The sequence below is a fragment of the Neophocaena asiaeorientalis genome, unplaced genomic scaffold (genome assembly GCF_003031525.2).
Source record: "Neophocaena asiaeorientalis asiaeorientalis breed wild unplaced genomic scaffold, Neophocaena_asiaeorientalis_V1.1 scaffold176, whole genome shotgun sequence".
In the NCBI taxonomy this organism is placed as follows: domain Eukaryota; kingdom Metazoa; phylum Chordata; class Mammalia; order Artiodactyla; family Phocoenidae; genus Neophocaena; species Neophocaena asiaeorientalis.
In genome coordinates, this window is record NW_020175788.1 from 1,683,172 (window position 1) to 1,706,293 (window position 23,122).

Consider the following 23,122-nt stretch of genomic DNA (forward strand, 5'->3'; position numbering starts at 1 on the left):
GCAGAGGATTAGATCCAAGTCTGGGAGAGTCCTGAAGTTTCCACGCCCCAAATACCACCCCTGCACTCACAGCCTCTCAGGTTCCCACTCTTCTCTAACACCCGCATTTCAGGTTCATATCCCGGCTCGCTCTTCGACCCCTGAACCACTGACGTTCCCTCCTCCTTCATCTGCGAGCGAGCACCCCGGGAAGGCCCCAAGCACCTGCCTCCTCGGGCGCATCCTCCACCGGCGCTCGGAGCTGCCGTTTCCTGCATCCTTCCAGGCCCGAGAGTCGATACCGGGACCATCGCTCTGCTCCAACGGGGCGGAGCTTCCTCATCGGCGCGCTCCGCACTCGGCTAGTGCTGCCTCCCCCCGGCGACCATCCAGCGGGAGGCGGAGCGAGTCCAAAATGGCGGCTCTCAGGCTGGCGCGCTCCGTGCTGCTGTGGCTTTGAGGTGGTCGCCGGGGGTCGGGGGGGACGATTTCCCCGCCGCGGGGGCCCTAGAGGATGAATCAGGGGCTCTTCTAAGGTTAGGCGGCGGGGGTGGAGAGAAGTGGCAGCAAGGACTGCGGTGGAGTCCACGGAGCGGGATGTGCGAGAGTTACTCCAGGTCGTTGTTGAGGGTCTCGGTGGCGCAGATCTGCCAGGCGCTGGGCTGGGACTCGGTACAACTGAGCGCCTGCCACCTCCTCACGGACGTGCTGCAGCGTTACCTGCAGCAGCTGGGACGGGGCTGCCACCGGTACTCTGAGCTGTGTGAGTACCGGGCTGGGTGCGGGAGGGCTGCCTCTGGCCAGTCACGGGTGACACCTCCGCGTTCCCCTTCGCTCTGCCGGCGTCCAGGAGGTGTTGGTTCTTCTCCCCCACCCCGCGATTGGGTGCCTTCTCGGCCCCTGACGTCCCTCCGCTCCCGCTGTCCCTGGAAACTCGAGTCATCCCTTTGGTCCCTCTTCGTCAGCCGCTAACTTATCCCGCCCGTAGCCCGAGCCCTGTCCCCGCTCCCAGCTCCACAGCCTCTGCCCTCCTCTGTGATCTGATCATCGGTCTTAATCATCGTCTGCTTTTGGCTGCGTGTAGAACCACCTCCAGAATGTCTTACAGCCTCTGTTACTTTGGTTCTTTTCCTCCCTTGCCCGCAAACTACTACAACTAGTTGTCACAGGCGCTCCGTCTACCGGCCGTTTCTTACAAGCCTGGCCATTCTTCAGCTCCTGACAACACATACTCGTTGACAGCTCTGGTCCGTTAGGGACACTGCCTCTTCTTTCTGTATGTGTTCGTTTCATAGACAGCATCTCTCCTTACTCCTTCCCAAGGCCGACTTGGTCGGTTTCACTTAGATTACCTGTGGCTTACGTCTCAGCCACCCATTGATTTCCTCGTCTTCTATATTTTTGTGTCAGTGGTTATCAAAGTGTGGTAGAGGCTTCATCGGCAATTTACAAGGCTCCCCAGGTAATCTGGGCTACAGTACATGGTTTTTAAGCAAATGTCTGGTAGTGTGTATAGCTGGTGGCATTTACTAAGTTGGAATATTTAGTAGAAGCAACACATCATCTCATTGATGGGAAGTCTGTGTGTGTGGAGGGGGATCTACCCCTCATTTAAGTTTCGGGGCATTCTTTTTCAGGTGTTCAGTTGGAAAATTGGGTGAAGTGTTTTATAGGATATTTTTTGTTAAAGAGGTTGCTCCACTGAAAAGTTGAGACCCATGAATACACTTTACTTCTTAGGCCCCAAATTCCATTCCAGCGCCATAGTGCTGCCAGAATAATATGTTAATCTCTCCATCATGCAAATCTGGTTTTGTCATTCTTAAAAGTATTTCAGTTGGTTACAGGCTGAAAAATCTAAGCTCTCGAGCAGCACACACTTCCCTTTGTGAGCTAGTATTTTTCTTATCTTCTGCCATTCTGTCATCCTAAATGTGCAACCATGCTGAGCTACCTGCCTTTTCCGAAACACTTTAAGCCTCCGTTCCTGCATGCATGCTGTTTCCTAGTGTGTCCTTCGCCCTCTGGTCCACCAGTAGTACGACTTCTAGTTTGAGATTCACTTATCACTTGCTTTAGCAAACTCGTGATATCTGTTCTCATAATTCTGTGCATATTTCTGCTATGTTATTGAACACCTTGTTTTGTAATCATCTGTGTGTATCTCTCACCCTCCCCTCTCCCCTCCCCAGGAGACAAATTTATTATATTTGTATTCTGTAATCTAGTACAGTGCCATAATAGAATAGGCACCCAGGAAATAGTTGTTGAATAAATAAGTGAACTGATAATCCACCACCATAATAACTATTTAGTCATTTCATCTTTTGAGTTTTAAAAATGTGTATTTTTAGACAGCTTGATTTCATGGATACTTCTAATCTGAATTTGGAACTGTTGAGTAGCTCTCATTCATCTTGATCTTTAAAATACACCACCAGCACACCGCTGTCTGCTTTTGCTTCTCTTCCCTCCCTCCTCCCTTCTGGTGCTTGAGTATACTGTTACAGCATACGTAGTCCAGGTTATATTTTTGCTACCAAGCTCCCTAAATGAGGACAGATGTTCTGTACCTTTAGGTAATCAGAATAACCCTGAATACATAGTTACTGTTCCTGCCTTATACATGGTACCAGACAGGTGCTGACACTCCAAGCAACCAGGTATTCTAGAGTCATTGGGTGATCCCTGTTTTGTGTTAATGTGAACCTCGATAATTAACCAATTTCTGTAATGATTTTCTTGCTTTTAGTGAGAATACGACGATCGGGTTCATTCTCCATTGTGGTTTGGTGACTTTTTGAAAATGCTAATTCCTGGTATACTTATTAGTCATAGACTTTTAAATATTCTTTTCTCTACACTATTGTTATTTTGAACCGGAGTTACTGTAACATCAGGTCACTACTATGCAATCTTGTATTCTGTTTCTTTATTTCCTTTGTCTTTCTGACACACGTTTATTGAGCACCACTTATGATCTGAGTTCTGTGCTACATGTCGGAGACATAGGCTTACTTAGACACAATCCCTGCCCCTAAGGTGTGTTAAAGGGTGTCGAAATGTCAGTGAAAACAAACTGATGGTATTTGTTCCTTTTTAAAAAAATGCTCTAAAGTTAAAGCAAGTATCAGAAGTTACTATCAATTCAACAAATAATGCATTTGAAAATTTCCCTAAGGTAACGATTTGCCAGAGCATTCAGAGGCAGAAGTTTCTGTATGCATTGTATTATACATTAAATAATGTGTGTATACACTGAAAGCAGTGCACGGTATAGGTATAGGCAGTAAATGCAAAAGGAATACGGTGAAGGAGAGACACATGTACACTCTGGGTTCCAGGGCAGGATTCACTGGAAAGATGAGATTTGAGTTGAGCCGTGAAGCAAGGTTGTGTAATGTAGGGAGCATGTCAGGTAGAGAAAAGCATAACCTGAGATAACCAAGTGGGAGTAAGTGAGGTGGCCAGCTTGGCATATGTAACCAGTTCATTTGGAAGGTGCTAGAGGATGAAGTTAAATGGAGCGAGATCAGATTAGGGAGGGACTTAACAGAGAGAGAAATTACAACGTGGTAGGAAACACTGCATACTCTTACGAAGGGGGATTGTGTGATTAAAGTGATGCTTCAAGACAGTTGTGCTGTCGGTTAAGTGCAAGAGAGGCGGTTAAGTGCAAGAGAGGCGCAAGGTGGGAGAACTTGAAACTAGGCTGAGACAGTGAGAGTAGGAAGAGAGAGAAAGGAAAAATTCTGAAAGCCGGTACCCAAAAGGGTGCAGGGGGAACACCAGAAGGTCTTGGGTTGAATTTGCAAAAATGTGGAAGAATTCAAGAGGACCACATTTTTAAGACTGAGAAAAGAATACTGCTTTTAATAAGAATCAAAGAGTTGAAATGCCTGTCTGTCATTAAGGGAAAGAATGAGTATTCATTTTATTTATCCTCTCTTTTTTCTACGTCAAAGAAGTAACCCATACTTGTATAAAAATTCAGACTACAAAATCTTTGAAGTTAGAAACGAGTCTTCTGCTTCAACTCTGCCCTTCCCCTGTTCTGCAGCTTTCAGCCCCATAAACTGTTACAGTTGGATGTATATCCTTCCAGAAGTTTCCTTGTGTGGGTGTGAGCAAACGTGTCTAATTTTTATGAACTTTGGATTATTCTTTTCCATTTTACATCATGATTTAATTTCAGACAAACTGAGTTTGGCGTGATCATAGGAGATTATAGTTAAAAAAATAAGCTATTTATTGGAAATCTGGAACTGGAATTTTCATAGAAGTTTTAAAAGATGTAGAGACCTTAAGTTCTGCTAAGGGCAGGCAGAGGAGAAACTTCCTTTTGTAAAGAGAATCTCACTATATCTAATGTTTTATCATTTTATCTCTACCCATTTTATACGGTGTCTTCTAAATACATTTAAATTTTACATGTAAATTACCTTTATGGTCTAAGCCCTTTCAGCAGATTTTCTTGGATTTAAAAAATTGATTCAGTGGTATAATTCATTCAACAAATGTTTATGGAGTGCCAACTATATGCCAACCGCTGTTGTAGTTTCCAGAGTTGTATCACTGAGCAGTAGAGAAAACGGAATGGACATTTACCTAGCTCAGCATTCTATCAATACTTATTTGATAAAATATAATAATAGTAATATTTATCGGGCATTTACTTTGTGTCAGCCACTGTTCCAGGTGCTGTTGTTCCAGGTGCTGTTCCAAGTTACTTTTGACATTAGTTCTGTACTGGCTGATTGTTAGTATGAATTGTCTGTGGTGTTCTGGTTGGTTGTCAGATCATATTTAAAATTGACTTTCAGAGTCAACTTTCTAATATTTAAACAATATGATAGTCTATTGAAAATCTATTCAATTTTTTCCAGTGACTGGGTCTTAAGTATATAGTATATTTGATTTTGAGCTGCATATTCACCTAATACTTTTTTCTTAATATTTTAAAAAATATTCATGGAATTTGCTTAAAATAATTTGCTTTGCTTTTGACTTTGTTTCAGATGGCCGGACAGACCCAATTTTGGATGATGTTGGTGAAGCTTTCCAACTTATGGGGGTTAGTCTTCATGAACTAGAAGACTATATCCACAACATTGAACCTGTCACTTTCCCACATCAAATTCCTTCATTTCCTGTTAGCAAGAACAACGTACTTCAGTTTCCTCAACCCGGAAGTAAAGATGCAGAGGAAAGAAAAGAATACATCCCTGATTACATGCCACCCATTGTGTCTTCTCAAGAAGGTCTGTGGGGTTTTTTGTTTGTTTCTCGCTCATATATTAGTAACTATTTTAACGGGTTTTTAATCTTCTTAGGTTTCCTAACTGAATTACATAAAAAGTTATGCTAACATATAAATTCTAGAAATGCAGTAAAAATATTGTAATACTACTTACAAATTATTCTAACCTTTAAGCCAACAAACTTGCAGCGGGCCTCACCAGGCAGAGCCATGGAATCAAGGGTATGTCTGATGAGGCTTTGATTTCCTTTGTAAATTTTAAGTAGGGGAGGACAGAATGTGACCACAGAGAGAAGTCTGTCAAAGATGTATTATATGAGGACGGGATATTAAGTAAATGAGAAAGCCTTTGAAACATAAAGAAAATTGGGGTAGCTCTCCTCCTTCCCCCCTTATTATAAATGTGAGTTGGATAATACTGGAAACAGTGAGTGAGTGAACATTCACTAATATTATGCAGATTTATCTATTTATCTGTATTTTTTTTTTTTTCTTTTTGGCCACGCTGTGTGGCTTGTGGGATCTTAGTTCCCTGACCAAGGACTGAATCTGGGCCATCAGCAGTGAGAGCATGCTATCTGCATTTTTGTGATGAGTAGAAATGTTTATGTTTGGTCATATAGAATTTTTATTGTAAAATAATACCTAATCAGGCACAGTAGTCAATCCAAGCAGAGTTCCTTTTTTCCTGCATGATTTTACATGTTAATCATTTAGGTTCACTAAGATTCTAAAGAGATACATAGTAATTTGTGGTCTTTAACGCAGGTACAGAATATTTTTTCTCGTTAAAAAATGGAAAAGCTGAAATTTCTTTATTTTTTAAAATTCTAAAGCCATAGATGTGCTTCAGGATAATGCCAATGATGGCAGAAATAACTTTCTAACCTTTTTATTGATGTACAGTTCAGTGGTATTAAGTACGTTCACATTGTTATGCTACCAACACCACTGTTCATCTCCAGAACTTTTTAACCTCCAACTCTGTAGCCGCTAAACAATAACTCCTCATCCTCTTAGCCCCTGGCAGCCGTCATTCTATTTTCTGTCTATGAATTTGACTACTCTAAGTACTTCATATAAGTGGAATGTTACTTATCTTGTGTCTGGCTTACTTCACTTAGCATAATGTCTTCAAGATTCATCTGTGTTGTAGCAGGTGTCAGAATTTCTCTCCTTTTTAAGGCGGAATGATACCTCATTGTGCGTATTAAACCACGTTTTGTTTATTCACTTGTTGATGGATACTTGGGTTGTTTCTACCTTTTGGGTGTTGCAAATAATACTGCTATGAACGTTGCAAATACCTGATTCCCTGCTTTTCAGTTCTTTGGGGTCTATACTCAGAAGAGGAATTGCTGTATCATATGGTAATTCTATATTTAATTGTTTGAGGAACAGCTATACTGTTTCCACAGTGGCTGCACCATTTTTCCTTCCCACCAGCAATTCCCGAGGGTCCCAGTTTCTTGTGGTTCATTTCTTCTAATCTCCAATTGCACTTTAATAACATTTTGAAGTGTTACTTACTTGTTTCAGAGACTAGCTTTAGACATGAAAGAAGTTGTTTTACAATCTGTGTGTCAGTGTTTCCTCATCTGAAAAACTGGATGAACACTGGCCCTAAGTTGTAGAGATTTATCCTGGGTTGGTGCGTGGCCATCAGACACTCTGGATCTCGGGGCAGCGGGCTCTACTGAACAGTGCTGGTGCTGTAATCAAATGTGCTGAGGTGAAGTGCTGTGTTCGTGCTTGGTGATAGGCACCATGAGTGTGGAAAGAACTCGCTGTAACCTTTTGGAAGGTTGTCATAGCTTTCTGGTTTGAGTCCCTTAGAAAAAGACTCTGCTTGACAGCTTAGCACTTTTCTGCTTAAAGTTCTTAGAGATTTAATCCTGACTGAAGGCAGCAATCAGTTTCACCAGTAAATGTGATACAAAGGGTGCCTTCAGTAAATGTTCTTGAACTCAATTCAAGTAAACATTGTTTATAGAATCTTGCCTGTAGAGTTTCCTTGTTTCTCCTTTTCTGGCCTAATGGTACATGAACAGCAGGACTTGGAAATCTCCACATGCATCTCAGTCATCCCCACCTTTCCTTAGTAGCTGCTAAAAATCTGTCTCCTCCCCACCTTTGAATTTATTTGTATTTGTAGCCTTTATTACCTTGGAGGAAATCTTACCGTTTGTAGCTCCCTATGTAAAGTCATTCTCTTTAAACCCCTCATTCCCCAATGTCAGTGGTTTTGATCTTAGAAACTTATATTTATTACAGCATCTCTAAGCATATATTTATTTACTTTAAAAATATAACAAATACGTTTCAATATTAAAATTATCAAAGGAGGGTTTCTTGGGCAGAGGCCTGCTAGTAGCTGTATTGAGAAGAACTCCATTTTCTCGTATAAACAGGTCATGACTGTCAGGTAGGCCTGGAATGTCCTTCTTTGCTGTTGTCATTGGATGTGATTTATTCAGCATCCTGGACCTCGTCATGAAAGTAGTGCTAAGTCAGTCCGTGATCTGTCCTCTTGTTCTTTAAGAATAGTCTTTGTATGGCTCTGAAATTTTTAGCTGAAAGGCCACTTAGAAGTACACAAAATTTGGAATTGTGCTAAGAAAACATGAATGGTAATCAAATGCTGGGGGGAAACTGAAGGCGTTACGTAGGAGGAAACTAAAGGAAAGGCACTGTATATAACTGGCACATCAGTGATCTCAGAAGGATATGAGTTTTATGTCAGTGGGTTAGACAGTGGTAATGTGTAATGGCCAAGACTCAGGTTCTTTATCAGTTGGCGTGTGATTCAGTCGGAACTACTATCTTCCCCATGTAGAAAGTTTTAGTCCATTTTCTCGGTGCGCTTTGGAGCTTTCTAAATCTGTTTTGTAGTTTTCATTTCATTCTGTCTCTTGTTACACCTCCTGTTTAATAGTTATATTGTTTAATTTTTTTCTAGTCTTTTTGAAAATTTGAATCCATATTTGATTAATCTCAGTTCCTGGTTCACATACAGGTTCATCTCTGGTCCATGTATGGCCTGCATTTATTCATTTAGAGAGTTATTTAATTATTTTTAATAGTGTAATAAGCCCTAATGAACTCATTACTCAAAACCAAGGCTAGGACTTTGATTATAATCTACGCTTAACCCTTTTGTTTCATTTTTATGGCACAGTGAAATTCTCTCCAAGTGATACAGTTATCATGTTTAAATACTGCCAAGGAAATGTGACTGAGATAGTAGATTTTTGCTGGGTAGTGAAGGAAGTATGAAAAAGAATTCAGTGATTTTAGCTAGTGACTTCTGTCTGAAATTACAATAGTAAATTTTTCAGTTTCTCTTCTGGATTATTTGAAGCAAAACTTGAATCTTATTTCAAGTTTTCTTCAATAAAAATTATAAACATTTTAAGAGGAGAATTATGTAAGCCTTGACCACTTCTCTTTTCAGCTAACACTTAGGGATTTTCTAAGGAGCAGAGATATTTCTGATTCATACGATATGCATATGGTTCATAAGGATGTAGTATTGATAGGCAGTACGATAAGATGCTTATCCAAAACTTTTCCCCTTATTCATGGAAAAGGACATAAAATACAGTCCTGTGGTTACCATTTTTTAATATAGCCACACAAGTCAACTTAATAAATCATTTACAACCTGACGTCTTTTTTTCCACAGGCACAGCATGTTAGAAAGTATCTAGTATTCTGGTTAGTGGTGCACAGTGTGGTACAGACGTGAACAGCTTTGATAATAACACCTGTTCACCAAGCTTTTTATTTTTTTATTTTCGTAAGAGCCACGGACACGGTCAGACTTTGGTCATAACATTTTGTTCGCAAAGTTCTGTCATGGGACTACCCTCTTATCAATCCTTTGACTTGGTTCTCGTCAAAAAAGCGTGTGAACGTCTTCTCCACGCACAGCAGTCTAAGTCGTCTGGTGGGGGTGGAAGCCTAGAAGGCCTGAAGGGGCAGCGGGCTGTAGTAGAAGAAGCTTGGACTTCATGGAGCTGTTCAGACATGACTCAACTAGTTACTGAGTTTACAGTCCCACCAAGTCACTTTACTTTTCCGAACGTCATATCCATCCTCCATAAGATAGGTATAATACCTGCCACGTGAGCGATGGTGAGGACTAAGTGAGAGATTTTGTAAGACATTTATATAGAATAGTATGGTGCTGAACGCATAGGACACGTAACAATGAATGTCCCATCTCTCTTCCTCTTTTTTTTTAAAAAAATAAATTTATTTGGGCTTCCCTGGTGGCACAGTGGTTGAGAGTCCGCCTGCCGATGCAGGGGACATGGGTTCTTGCCACAGTCCGGGAGGATCCCACATGCCGCGGAGCGGCTGGGCCCGTGAGCCATGGCCGCTGAGCCTGCACGTCCGGAGCCTGTGCTCTGCGGCAGGAGAGGCCACAGCAGTGAGAGGCCCCCGTACTGCAAAACAAAAACAAAAACAAAAAATAAATTTATTTATTTTGGGCTGTGTTGGGTCTTTGTTGCTGTGCGCAGGCTTTCTCTAGTTGCAGTAAGTGGGGGCTACTCTTCGTTGCAGTGCGCAGCCTTGTCATTATGGTGGCTTCTCTTGTTGCAGAGCACAGGCTCTAGGCATGTGGGCTTCAGTAGGTAGGTGTGGCACGGGGGCTCAGTAGTGTGGCACACAGGCTTAGTTGCTCCACAGCATGTGGGATCTTCCCGAACCAGGGCTCAAACCTGTGGCCCCTGCGTTGGCAGGCGGATTCTTAACCACTGTGCCACCAGGGAAGTCCTGCTTCCTCACTCTTGAGGAAGTTGCTTTTCACTTGAAAGACAATATACATTTGTGAAGTGACTTGACAATAAGAGTAAATCTAAAACAATGTTAATCACATGCTTAGGGGCTGAGGGAACACAAACTTAACAGCTGGGCTAGGGTGCGTGCTTGATGGAAGAGCTCTCTGATTGTCAGCCCTGTGAAGATGGTGTGGGAGGAGATGAAGTAGAAGGCATTCCTGCCCGTTGTATCTGATTAAATGTTTACAAGTGAGACCTCTTTGAAGTATTTTATAAATGCACGTCTTGTGTAGACTATTCCAGTTCTGATGGCCGGTACCCAGTGTGTTTCACCAAGAACATTCTCCCGCCAGCCTGTCATACGTATTTTCATATTCACAACAGTAAAAAATTTTTCTTCCCTGTTTTGTTGTGCTGAGGAATGCGTGAAAAATAGCATTCTCTGCCAAAGTCATTGTTTGGTTCTCAGAGTGTGTTCAGTAGTGTTCAGGTGGTCTGTTGATCTGTCCATAATATTTGACAAAGAAAAAATAAATAGAAACCATTTACTCTGCTTTATTTATTGCAGAAACTTATCAACCTCAACCTAGCAAACTTGGTAAAGATACTGTGATGTTGCTACTTTTAGGGTTTTTATTCCTAAAATATTTTAAATTAACTGTATTTTTTAGAATAGTTTTAGGTTTACAGAAAAATTGAGAATATAGTACAGAGGGTCCCCTTATATCCTGTACCCAGTTTCCTGTAGTGTTAGTATGTTATATTTAGTATGGGATGTTTGTTATAGTTAATGAGCCAACGTCGATACATTATTATTAACTAAAGCCCATTATTTTTGGTTTTTACCTAATATCCTTTTTCTGTTCCAGGCTCCCATCCAGGATACTCATTACTTTAGTTGTCCTGTCTTAGGCTCCTGTTGGCTGTGACAGCTTCTCACTTTCCCTGTTTCTGATGACCTTGAGAATACTTTTGAGAAGTATTGGTCAGATACATTATAGATGCCCTTCTGTTGGAATTTGTCTGAGGCTTTTCTCATGATCGGACTGGAGTTATGAGTTTTGGGGGAGGAAGACCACAGAAGTAAAGTGCCATTTTCATCACATCATATTAGGGGAACATCCTGTCAATGTGATTGATCAGTATTGATGTTGACCTTGGTCACCTCGCTGAGGTAGTGTTTCTCAGGTTTCTCCACTGTAAAGATACCCTCTTTCCTGCTTCCCACACTGTCATCTTTGGAAAGAATTCCTTACATGTAGCCCACAGTTAAGGAGCTGGGAGTTACATGCCCCCTCTTTGAAGGTGGAGTATTTCCACCTTCAAATTAAACTCTTCTCCAGAAACTATTTGAAATTCTTCTCAATTTGTCTCTTCTCCCCCAGGGCTTATATTATGAAGCTCTTTTATTTATTTGTTTGTTTGTTTATTTATTTATTAAATATTGTTCTGTGAGTAGTTTTTTAAAAAAATATTTATTTTTTATTATTATTTATATTTTATTTATTTTGCTGCGTTGGGTCTTTGTTGCTGTGCGCGGGTTTTCTCTGGTTGCAGCGAGCGGGGCTACTCTTCGTTGTGGAGCTCTAGGCACCTGGGCTTCAGTAGTTGTGACACGGGGGCTCAGTAGTTGTGGCTCACGGGCCCTAGAGCGCAGGCTCAGTAGCTGTGGCTCACGGGCTTAGTTGCGCCACAGCATGTGGAATCTTCTGGGCCAGGGATCGAACCCATGTCCCCTGCATTGGCAGGCGGATTCTTAACCACTGCGCCACCAGGGAAGTTCTATTTATTTATTTGACTGCGCTGGATCTTACGTGCGGCACGCAGGACTTCTGTGGCCACGTGCGGGATCTTAGTTTTGGTATGCGGTATCTAGTTCCTGACCAGTGATTGAACCCAAGTCCCCTGCATTGGGAGCATGGAGTCTTAACCACTGAACCACCAGGAAAGTCACTATGAAGCTCTTTTAAAAGATAAACATTTATAGGTTCAAAATAATTAACAAAAGTAACACAAGCATGTTGAAAAAAAAAGAAATATTGCCTAAGTATATTCAGTATAAAACGAAAGGTCCTCGTTATTTTCCTTGTACTCCCATTCACCATGAATAACATTGTTTAAAGTATGAATCCTTGGGCTTCCCTGGTGGCGCAGTGGTTGAGAGTCCGCCTGCCGATGTAGGGGACATGGGTTCGTGCCCCGGTCCGGGAAGGTCCCACGTGCCGCGGAGTGGCTGGGCCCGTGAGTCATGGCCGCTGAGCCTGGGTGTCTGGAGCCTGTGCTCCGCAACGGGAGAGGCCACAACAGTGAGAGGCCCGCGTACCGCAAAAAAAAAAAGTATGAATCCTTCTAGATCTTTTAATAGGAAGTGTTTTGACTCCTTAGACTCAAGGATATGTGTCTTTTTCAATCCCTACCATTTATTTCTCAAGCTACTGCCATCTGACTTCTCCCTCCATCCTTTTCTTGAAGCAGCTCTCACTGAGATCCCAAGTACTGCCTAACTGGTTGACTTAAAGGAAATTTTTATCCTTACTGATCTGTTTTTTTCTGGGGGGGTGGGTATAGCTTAGTGAATTATAAAGAAAATACCTTTTAACCATCTCCCAGTTCAATGCATAAAACTTTACCAGCCACCCCAGAGCCCTCCATATGCCCAGCCCCTCTTCCCTCCCTCCAGTGTCCTCACTTTATAGCACATACTGCTTTTCTTTTCTTTATAGTTCTGTCAATCAAACATGTATCTCTAGATACTTTAATTTCTTTACATAGCCCCTCTTTTTACTTTACACGTCTTTTAAAGTTTCTTTTAATCTACAGGTCCTCCCTGTAATTCCCTGCCCCCACCAAATCCCTTTTTTCCTTACAGCGTATTCGTAGAGGAACCTGGGTGGTTGGACTTATAGTATTTCCCACAGTCCGGATTTTGCTGACTGTGTACTCATGGTGCAGCACAATGTGATTCTTGGAAATTGGCAGCAAGAATCTGAGGATTGATCAGTACCTCTGGCAAGATAGATGCAGGGTCATTTTCCTTCAGCAGGAGGCAAATAATGTCTGGTTTTCACTTTTTTTTCTTTGGCTGTGTTGAGTCTTCGTTGCTGCACACAGGCTTTCTCTAGTTGCAGCGAGTGGGGGCTACTCTTTGTTGTGGAGCTCGGGCTTCTCATTGCGGTGTCTTCTCTTGTTGCAGAGCATGGGCTCTAGGCGCGTGGATCAGCAGTTGTGGCACGCGGACTCAGTAGCTGTGGCTCACGGGCTCTAGAGTGCAGGCTCAGTAGTTGTGGCGCAGGGGCTTAGTTGCTCCGTGGCATGTGGGATCTTCCCGGACCAGTGATCCATGTGGGATCTTTCCGGACCAGGGATCGAACCTGTGTGCCCTGCATTGGCAGGTGGATTCTTTTTTTTTTTTAACATCTTTATTGGAGTATAATTGCTTTATAATGTTGTGTTAGTTTCTGCTGTATAACAAAGTGACTCGGCTATACATATACATATATCCCCATATCCCCTCCCTCTTGTGTCTCCCTCCCACCCTCCCTATTCCACCTCTCTAAGTGGTCACCACCTAGAGGGGTGGGATTAGCAGGCGGATTCTTAACCACTGTGCCACTAGGGAAGTCCCTGGTTTTCACTCTTTTTGATACTAGGAGTTTCAGTGCTCAGTGCCTAGGTCTATTCATTCGTTGGGGTCATAAGGTACTGATAGTCTATCATTTTATTTTTATCTCATTCTTTAATTGGAATAATTTTATAAAGAAATCCTTTCCCTCATCTACTGTTTAGTTACTTAGTTCATACAGCAAAAGCAGGATAAATGCTTGGTTCTTTCATTTTATCTCCCTTGTCTTTAAGATAATGAACTGGTTCCTTGTCATTCATAGGTGACTAATTTTTTTTTAATATATCACTGTGAACTCATAGATTTAAAGATATTTGTTAGGTTTCTTTCATTACAATTCTTACCCTTATTGCAAACCAGATCTTCCCATCTTTTGGCCAGTGGAGGCTTCTTCAGTGTGGCTTCTGAATCCTTTTGACATGATGCTAGTGGTCTCTGATGGTGCCCTTGCTACCTGGTGTCTCACAATGTCCTAGCTCATCTTGTATATTCTTGTGCCACACTCGGAATCAGTCACTTTTCCAAGAAAGCCTTGGCTTCTTGGGAAATGGCATTTCCAGTTCACAATCTGGGCAGTTGGGGTACTTACTACAACTGAGTTGTCATTGTTTCTAGGCAATAACTAAATAAATGTCTATATCATGTATATACATACAGATGTGTGTGAATACATAGACAGACAGACAGATAATAGATAGGTGACCTCAGGAGTTTATACAGATATTTCCAATTCAAATTCATGACTCTGGGTGTTTTGCTTTTCATGTTATATCAGTAAATACTTTTGTCTCTAACAAGAATTCTGGTTCCCAGGGATAAAAAGAAGATGATAGAATTAGAACATTATCCATATCCTGGATTACACATACACTATTAAAACTGCCATTCATGATTCATGAAACAGGTAAAAATTTTGTTTTTGCTTATGCTATCCTATTACTCCTCACCCCCAGTTTTCTATGATTGTACCTTGTCAGACCATATAGCTGCTTTCTTGAGTTCTGTTACATCTTTTGAGTTTTCCTAATTTTGATTTATGCTCTTTCACGTCTTCTAGACCATCTTCAAATAGAACATTACAGTTTTCATCTGCTTTTTGAGTGTGTGTTTCTCGTGTACTTTCATTGTCTGTAGGGATGTTATTTTGGTATTTCATTTCCTTTTTCTTATAGAAATTGTGCAGGTGAATGTAGGTTTTCTGAACATCTGTAAGGAAGTTGAGGGTGGTTTTTCTAGCTTTACGTGCTCCCTCTTCTGCTGTTGCTGTGTAATACGCAGACATAGCTTGCTTTCTGAGATTTTCTGTATCATTTTCTTCCAGCACTTGTATCTGGATCTTCTCTTTCCTTCTTGCCAGCTTGCTTTTCCTTTTCTGCTCGGCTATGACTCCAGGCCCAGCAAGTTTCTTCTCAGTGGGCTCTGTCCTGGGCAGAGGAGCCAAGGGTCAGGTTTGAAAGCTCGGGGGGCTTGACTCTTCCGCCCTCTACATCAATCACCCCCCACCCCCGCTTCCCCTGCCCCTGGAAGTGGCCAGACCTTCCCAGCCTCAGCCCCTCCTCTCGTGTGGCCTGCCTGTCTGGCAGTCAGCACCTGCTGGGGTTTTAAGGCTCTCCTTTTTCAGGAGAATCTTCTTTCAGTCTCCCCGTTGCTTCTCACCATTTGCCCTGGCAGATGGGTAGTACTCAGGGCTTGTGGCTCTTGGTGATTGGCCCTCACGCTCTGTGTTTTGGTGTCGAGGGGTGTACTCTGTCACCTCATTATAGTAGTTGCTCTATTTTTATGTGGCAATTTGGGAAGATCCCCAAACTGCACTGCCACTGCAGCAGCTTTCTTGTAGGATTCCCTTTATTGGGCCTTCTTGCTGCATTGGTCACTGTTGGGCACCCCTTGAAACTCCTTTTCTTCAGTGACATCGTCCTCTCTTAGTTCTTTTTATGTGACTAATTCACTCTCTGTGCTTCCCATGGGCTCATCTCCTGTGGCTTTTCTACCTCCAGAATGTTGATGCTCCCAAAATTGTATCCTTGACCTGCTGCTTCCCACACTATACAGCGTTTCAGTGTGTGATCTTCTCTACTCTCCTGGTCTCACCTGTCATCTGGATACTGATGAGTCCCCAAATTGTCCCCTCATACCACACCTTTGAGATTCTATATCCAGGTGTCAGGTGGCCATTTCCACATTTCCCATAGGTACTTCACATTGGCACATCAGGGGCTACACAGAGTATCTCACCCTTGATAATCTGTGTTATCTGTTTCTGTTGGTGGCACCATCTGATACCCAGCCACTCAAGCTAGACGTGTGAGTGTTGACTTTGGCCCCTCCGCTCACTCTGTTCCTTCAGTCCCATAACCAATTCTGCTAATTTTCTTTCCTAAAAATTTCTAAAACACTACCCCAAAATTCCCTTTGTTTAAACCTTTATCTCTCTCCTGAACTATCCTTATCTTCCACGATCAGCTGCTAAATAAAACTTAAGTCTATCCCATAGTGTCAAACACCTTATTGGCTTTCCACTGCTTACAGGTACAGTGCGTGCTCCTTGTTTCTCAAGGAAAACCAAAAATGTCTGTGGAGAGCAAGTTCTTTTTTTCATGCAAGATAATTATAGATTAAAAAAAAATTTTTATGTAAATGTAATTTGATTTCCACTTGGGCCTCTTTTTTAAAAAAATATTATTGTATTTAACTGAACATTTCCACTTTTTTATTGATTGCTCTTATTTATTATTTATTTTTGGCTGCATTAGATCTTTGTTGCTGTGCGTGGGCTTTCTCTAATTGCGGCGAGCAGGGGCTACTCTTCTTTGCAGTGTGCGGACTTCTCATTGTGGTGGCTTCTCTTGTTGCGGACCACAGGCTCTAGGCACGCGGGCTTCAGTAGTTGCAGCACATGGGCTCAGTAATTGTGGCTCGTGAGCTCTAGAGCGCAGGCTCAGTAGTTGTGGCGCACGGGTTTAGTTGCTCCGTGGCATATGGGATCTTCCCTGGACCAGGGCTTGAACCCATGTCCCCTGCATTAGGCAGATTCTTAAACACTGCATCACCAGGGAAGTCCCTAATTTAAAAAAAAATTTTTTTTTGTTTTAAATTTTGACTGCACTGGGTCAAGATAAATGTAGCTTTAATCATTCTAAAGAAAAGATGTTTATTCTTCCAACTTAGATTACTTACTAACTGAATAGAAGAGTGCTAATGAGGAAATTTGGACTGCTTTTAAGTCACTAAAATATCAATATTTGTTTATTTGAAAGTAGACATATAAAAGCTTGGCATCACATGGCAAATTTATAAATATTATTTCATTTAATCTAGAAACAACCCTAAGGGTAGATGCTGTTATCACTCCCACTTTACAGAGGAGAAATGAAAGTTCCAAAAGAAAATGTTTCAGTTACCTTGCCTTGCGTTACATGGTGCATTGGGAGCAGGGCTGGATTCGGGTTTTGGTGATTCCGTTCAGTGCTGCGTGCGTGGATGCCCACAGTGTCAAGTCCTACACGGGGAAGTGGGATTGACGGTAGAGAGGAGAATAAGGCGTCCCCTCTCCCCACTCTTGGGCTTTCCTTCTGTGGTTGTTGGAAATCTCAGCCTGGGCAGGCCTTCCTGAGTGGAGCAGTACCGTCATCAAGCCCGTCTTCTCAGCGGACGGGCTTGCGGAAAGCGTCCTGGCCCCAAGTCCAGCCCAGTGGCCAGCCCTGCACTGGACCCTCTCAGGGTCTCCCCTCCTAACGTCCCAGGGCTGGGGTGCGAAGGTCTGGGCAAAGTTTATTCTGTGTATCCTAGGTGGTTACCTGGAGGCATCGTGTTTTTCTTAATCCTACAGCGTCTGAGCCTAAAGGTTACATCTGAAGTGATAATGAAGGGTTGATATGTGCTGACTTGTCTACGATGTTAAGGACAAAATTCTGAGCGTGAACCTATAGGGTCCTCATGATGAGACTTCTGTCTGCATTTTCATATTAGTTTCATGCCCCTCATTGCTTCAGGCTTTAATCTCCAGAATCATTAACTTGCTTATGTTTCCCCAAATGAACCATGCATCTCCATATCTTTGCTCAGGTTCATCTGGAGTCCCCTCCTCAGCCGGGCTCCTTTAGACGCCATGTAATGTGTGTCTCCATCATCACCCTCAGTATGTCTTGTTCTAATGATTGGTTTTGTCTCCAGAACTTACACTGGTCTTGCTTCCTCTGCACTCTCTCTCCACTCCTCCTTTTGTACAAAACCTAAAGCCCTTTTACTCTACCTGAGTGGTCAGTTCGAGACACAGAGAAAGGTACTGACCGCTGTCCTTAGGGCAGTTTGTTCGGAACGCTGGGGAAGCTGTCTCAGAAAGTAGCTTGTCCAGAGTAATACAGCTGCTGAGTGACAGAGCTGGCCCTCGAGGCCCAGCATTGGTCTTAGCCCAGTGTCCTTTGCATCACTCATCACCCTGCTGTTATTCTCCAAGTCCAGGTTGAAACAGAGCAGGGTTTATCCTTGGGCTCTTCCAGTGTTCTTCTTTTCCTTTCAGATTGACTCCTTCAGTGCAGTTATTTAAAAAAAAAAAAAAAACACGGTAACATCTTATTTGATTCTTTCACTTGTGTGAATTTTTGCTTATTATTATTGTCCTTTGATATGGATTTTTACCTACAGCATAAGTTTTTAAATTAGGTTTTTTAAAAATATGGGTATCTTTTGCTTTGCATTCAGACTAGCAGAATCAGCCCTTAAGTAGAAGTGTATACATTTTACAATGGACAGTAAAAGTACCAGCACATGCTGATATGATAGACCACAGTTTATAGGCCAAAATTCTCTTCCTTGTTGAAATTTTTTCCCTTTAATTCCCTTTAATTTGTGTGGATTTATAAAAATCAGAGCACACTTCCAGTGTTATAATAAATAGTTTGTATGTTTCTAAACCAACAGAGTAATATCAAATGCCTTAGAAAAGTTAAGCATTTTGATATTTTACATACTACAACCACCAAATTTGTCTGTTTCTCCCTTCTAGGCATCCATACAGACAAAAATATTTTGTCCGTTTTTTATCAAATTTTAAAAATTTCGGAAGTTTAACATTTCTAATATCCACAGTTAGATTTCTTGGATTAAATTTCCCGTGTGTGTGTGTGTGTGTGTGTGTGTGTGTGTGTGCGTGCGTGGAGGGAGGGAGGTTGAGGGGAGTAGGGAGATAGTTGTTACACAGCTGACTTGGGTTAAGACCCCAACATTAGTGTTTTTATTGTAGTTAGGATTTATTCTATCTTGCTTTGCTGAATTTGAATCTTATCTGGGACAGTACAGTAATTGCATTTTATTTAACTAATTATCTGCTATGGCTACATAGAGATTTTCTGTTTCAGAGAGAATAATATCAAGTTATTTGCTTCAATTTAAATCGGTTATATATTTATCCTGTACCATCGGTGCTAAAGGCAAATTCAGAATCATTTTTTCATTCACTTATCAAATAGCTATGGAGAGCCTACTGTCAACCCGGCATGCTGCTTATTTCTGGAGATACAGGGGTGAATGAAAATAGAAAGCGCCAACTCTGCCTTCCTAGAGCTTCTAATGATTTCAAATTATTTGAGATATTTACTTAGTGAGCTGTAAGGATGAGGGACTTGATGGCGGTTAAGTGGCCGGGATAAGATGATTCCATGAGTAAATTCTCATGGTAAGGAGGAGGATGGCCTCGAGAGAGAAGACCTGGAAAAGAGCCTGGGTGCAGCTTAGTGTGGCCACGCAAGGGGGAGCTGATGGGACCTGAATTCTGACTGTGGTGAAGCGATCAGAGGAAGGACCGGATTGGAGAGGTGCTGAGTGGACAGGATTGGGTGGTAGATAAATTATAGAGAGTGTGTTAGAGAGAGGAGCGGGGCTTCATGCTGGGGAGGCTCGGTGGTAATCTCAGCATCTAGATGTCCTGATCTTAAACAGATTGGCCTGATCTGGGGATTAACCTTAGAATGGACTTTCTATCCCTCAGGCAATGCTCCAGCATAACCTGTGTTTATTTTTTAAAAAGAGGAATCAGGTAGAGTTCAAGATTAAATAATCCGGCATGAACCTGGGATGCCGAGCAGACTATGTTGTTTGTTAAGGGCAACAGATGCACTTGCTTTAAAAAAAAAGGCCGGGTTTGCATATTGTTATCATTGTCATTTTTACTAGTTTAATTTTAGGGCACCTGCTTTGGGCCAGGCCCTGTGCTCCATGTTGGGGGTGCAAAGGCTCTCCTTTCATTGACCTCATGGTGTAATGAGGATTCTTGAAGATGGCCCTGTTTGTCATTGTAGGATACTGAATTAATATGCTTTGAGATTTTAGAACAGAAACTGTTCAAAAACACCTCACGTTAGTTTTGTTACTAAAAGATTAAATATCAACCTTCAGTTTATTAGTTTAGGGCTTAAAGTTATAGATAACGCTCGTGCTGTGATGCCTGTTGTTTGCTGTAGTCATGTGGTGTTTGACTGCCAAAAATTCTAGCTTGGTATTTCATTGGGGTTTGATGATTTAAAGCCTTTTTTTTTTTTTTTTTTTTTTGCTTTCTCCCCAATATTGTTATGTCTGCTCTTTCCTCTCCTAAGCCCCAGTTCCCACATTTGTAGAATGGAAATAGTAGCCTCCATAGGGTTGTTCTTATAAGTGAATGAGGGAATTCCCCGGTGGTTCAGTGGTTAGGACTCTATGCTTTCACTGCCATGGGCCCGGATTCAATCCCTGGTTGGGGAACTAAGGTCCCGCAAGCCACGTGGCATGGCTGGAGAAAAAAAAGTGAATGAGATTAATATCATCTATTATTGCAAGTCTTCAACTTGGTCTTTGAGAGCAGGACCACATTTACAATTTGTTCCTGAAAATCTCAGCACCAAGTATGATGGTTGTCATACCATTATATCCTGAAGAAACACTTACAGTACTGTAAATGTACACGTTGGTAATAACACCCAGTCTAATTCTTTCTGATGTGAAAATTCTGGCGGTGTGTGAAGTGCTCGGCACAGAGTAGGTTCTCATCTGCTGGGGTATTTTACTGCCTTCTGGTTGACGGACTGTCCTGCCTTTCCTGTGTGAGCTGCACTGCCAGCCAGCTCAGGTCCACAGACTCACACCTGAAGACCACAGCATCACTCAGAATGTTACCTCGCTGGTTGGCTTTGAGAGAAATAGGTTGAAGATGTGTGTGAATGTGCAAGTTGTTTGGGCCAGATCTTTGCAGCTATCTTTTATATTTCTGCATGTCTCTTTCATTGTTTTTTGGTGATAGACTTTAATTTTACTGATCCACTTTCAATAACTTGTAATCAACTTTTTCTAACCCTTAGACATATTTAAGAATTTTATTTTACATAATACTTAAAGGTAGCTATTTGCATCTAATTTTACCACAGAAAAGAAGCAATACTTGTAATACTTTCTTTTTCTTTGTTGTGAGCCTTGTGATGTTATGTTACAGTGTTGATTAATTGTTGATGGTTTGTGCTAATACACTGCCATGTGCACAATGAACGCATTGATTGATTGTTTTTCCTGCATGTAATCAGACTTGGTTTAAAGTTATTATTCATTTTTATCAGGTATTATGTAGTAAAAATGTAATGTTTAAAATACGCTGCTAGTTCATAATGTTTAATTATCCACTTTATTCTTGCTGGAGACTTCAAATTCTGCAGTCTAAATAGGAATATTGATTTCTTTTTTTTACTGTGGAAGGGATTACAGTTCAGTAGGTGGCACTCTTTCCTTTTCTGTTAGTGTTAATATCCAATCAAATGCCAAGAAAAGTTTTTAAAGTCTTAAGAAAAAGCATACAACTTAACCATAGATGGCTTGTTTTAGAAAGAAAAACAGCAACATTGTTAATAATTTAGTGTCTCTGGAACTTTGCTAGAGCAGTTACATAGGAATATATTTAAAATTTATTTTCCTTAAGGAAACTTTTGCATCTAGACAAGAATTTGCTTTATCATTTAGCAAAGGCCTATGTTATCCTTTCTGAGACTCTAGATTTTCTTTTCAAAAATTTGAAATTATTATCCATGAGTATCTACTTTTCCCTGCATGTTTTGATTTTTAAACATTATCTTCAAAGTCCCATTAGAAAATACTTTAAAAATGAACACTTTTTCCCCACTCTAACATAACAGTCTTCCTTATTTTTCAGTGTGCCCATCCCTTTTTCATTTATGAAGAGAATTTTTGGTTAATTGACATAGTTAATACAATCTTTAAACCCTTTTTAATTCAACAGTATTTATATTCTGCTTTTTTAAAAATAAATTTATTTATTCATGTATTTAATTTTTGGCTGTATTGGGTCTTCGCTGCTGCACTCGGGCTTTCTCTAGTTGTGGTGAGCGGGGGCTACTCTTCATTGTAGTGCGCGGGCTTCTCACTGCCGTGGCTTCTCTTGTGGAGCACGGGCTCTAGGCGCGCGGGCTTCAGTAGTTGTGGCTCGCGGGCTCTAGAGCGGAGGCTCAGTAGTTATGGCACACGGGCTTAGTTGCATGTGGGATCTTCCTGGACCGGGGCTCGAACCCATGTCCCCTGCATTGGCAGGCGGATTCTTAACCACTGTGCCACCAGGGAAGTCCCTATGTTCTGCTTTTTTAACTTAACATTTTTGTCACCTCTTTTCCTTGTTCCTTTTATATTTACTCTTTTTTAAAGAATGTATCATAATTTACATAGCCATTGTCTTATTTTTAGAGACTTTTAATATTTTTCAGTATTACAATGTTGCATCGAGTATCTTTGTGCACGTTTTTCTTTTATATTATTTCTTTATGATAAATTCCCAGGGTAGGAGTTTTTAGGTCAAAGGTATAAACACATGTATGGTTTTTGACATGTATTACACATTGCTTTTCAAAAGAATTGTATCATTTTGCGATGCCATAATAAATTTGTGATTATACCAATATCCTAGAAGTCTCACTGGAATTGAATTTCAAAGTATATGTATTTACAAACTTAGATTAAATACATTTGGGGGGGCATTTTGTTTTATATTTTTTAGGTAAAAATTGGGAACTAAAACCAAAAATCTCCCACTGGAACATAACCACTATTATTACTGTGATGTAGTCCTCAAAGTAAGTGTGTGTGTGCGCCCGGTTAGTCGTGATAGGGTGTGTGTAAGCAACAATGTGTTTTGAGTAGGGTGCGGGTATGGAGGTGCTGCAAGTGTGTTAAAGATTTTGATTTGTGGTCCTTACTTAGTGAATATCTGTGAGTATATGCCTCATAGCAGTTAGGTGTTCAGCTACAGAGTGATGTTTGAGAGGTCTCATCTGAAATAAAAGATGAAGAATATTATTCCATGTTCCTAGATAGTCTTAAAACCATCATTTTATTTTATTTTATTTCTTGACCCCGCCACTCAGCTTGTGGGATTTTCAGTTCCCCGATCAGGGATAGAACCCGTGCCCTGGCAGTGACAGCTCGAAGTCCTAAGCACTGGGCCACCAG

At 41.4% G+C, this 23,122-nt stretch overlaps 1 protein-coding gene across 1 annotated transcript in view; it reads left to right on the forward strand.

Moving 5' to 3' along the window:
* Positions 1 to 395: 395 nt before the first annotated feature.
* Positions 396 to 23,122, forward strand: part of TAF3 (TATA-box binding protein associated factor 3) — a 151,581-nt gene continuing 128,854 nt past the window's right edge. Inside the window, exons 1-2 of the mRNA XM_024732307.1 lie at positions 396 to 742; positions 4,998 to 5,240. Of these exons, the coding sequence (XP_024588075.1) occupies positions 577 to 742; positions 4,998 to 5,240 (409 nt within the window). The 5' untranslated portion in view covers positions 396 to 576. The remainder of the gene's footprint in view (positions 743 to 4,997; positions 5,241 to 23,122) is intronic.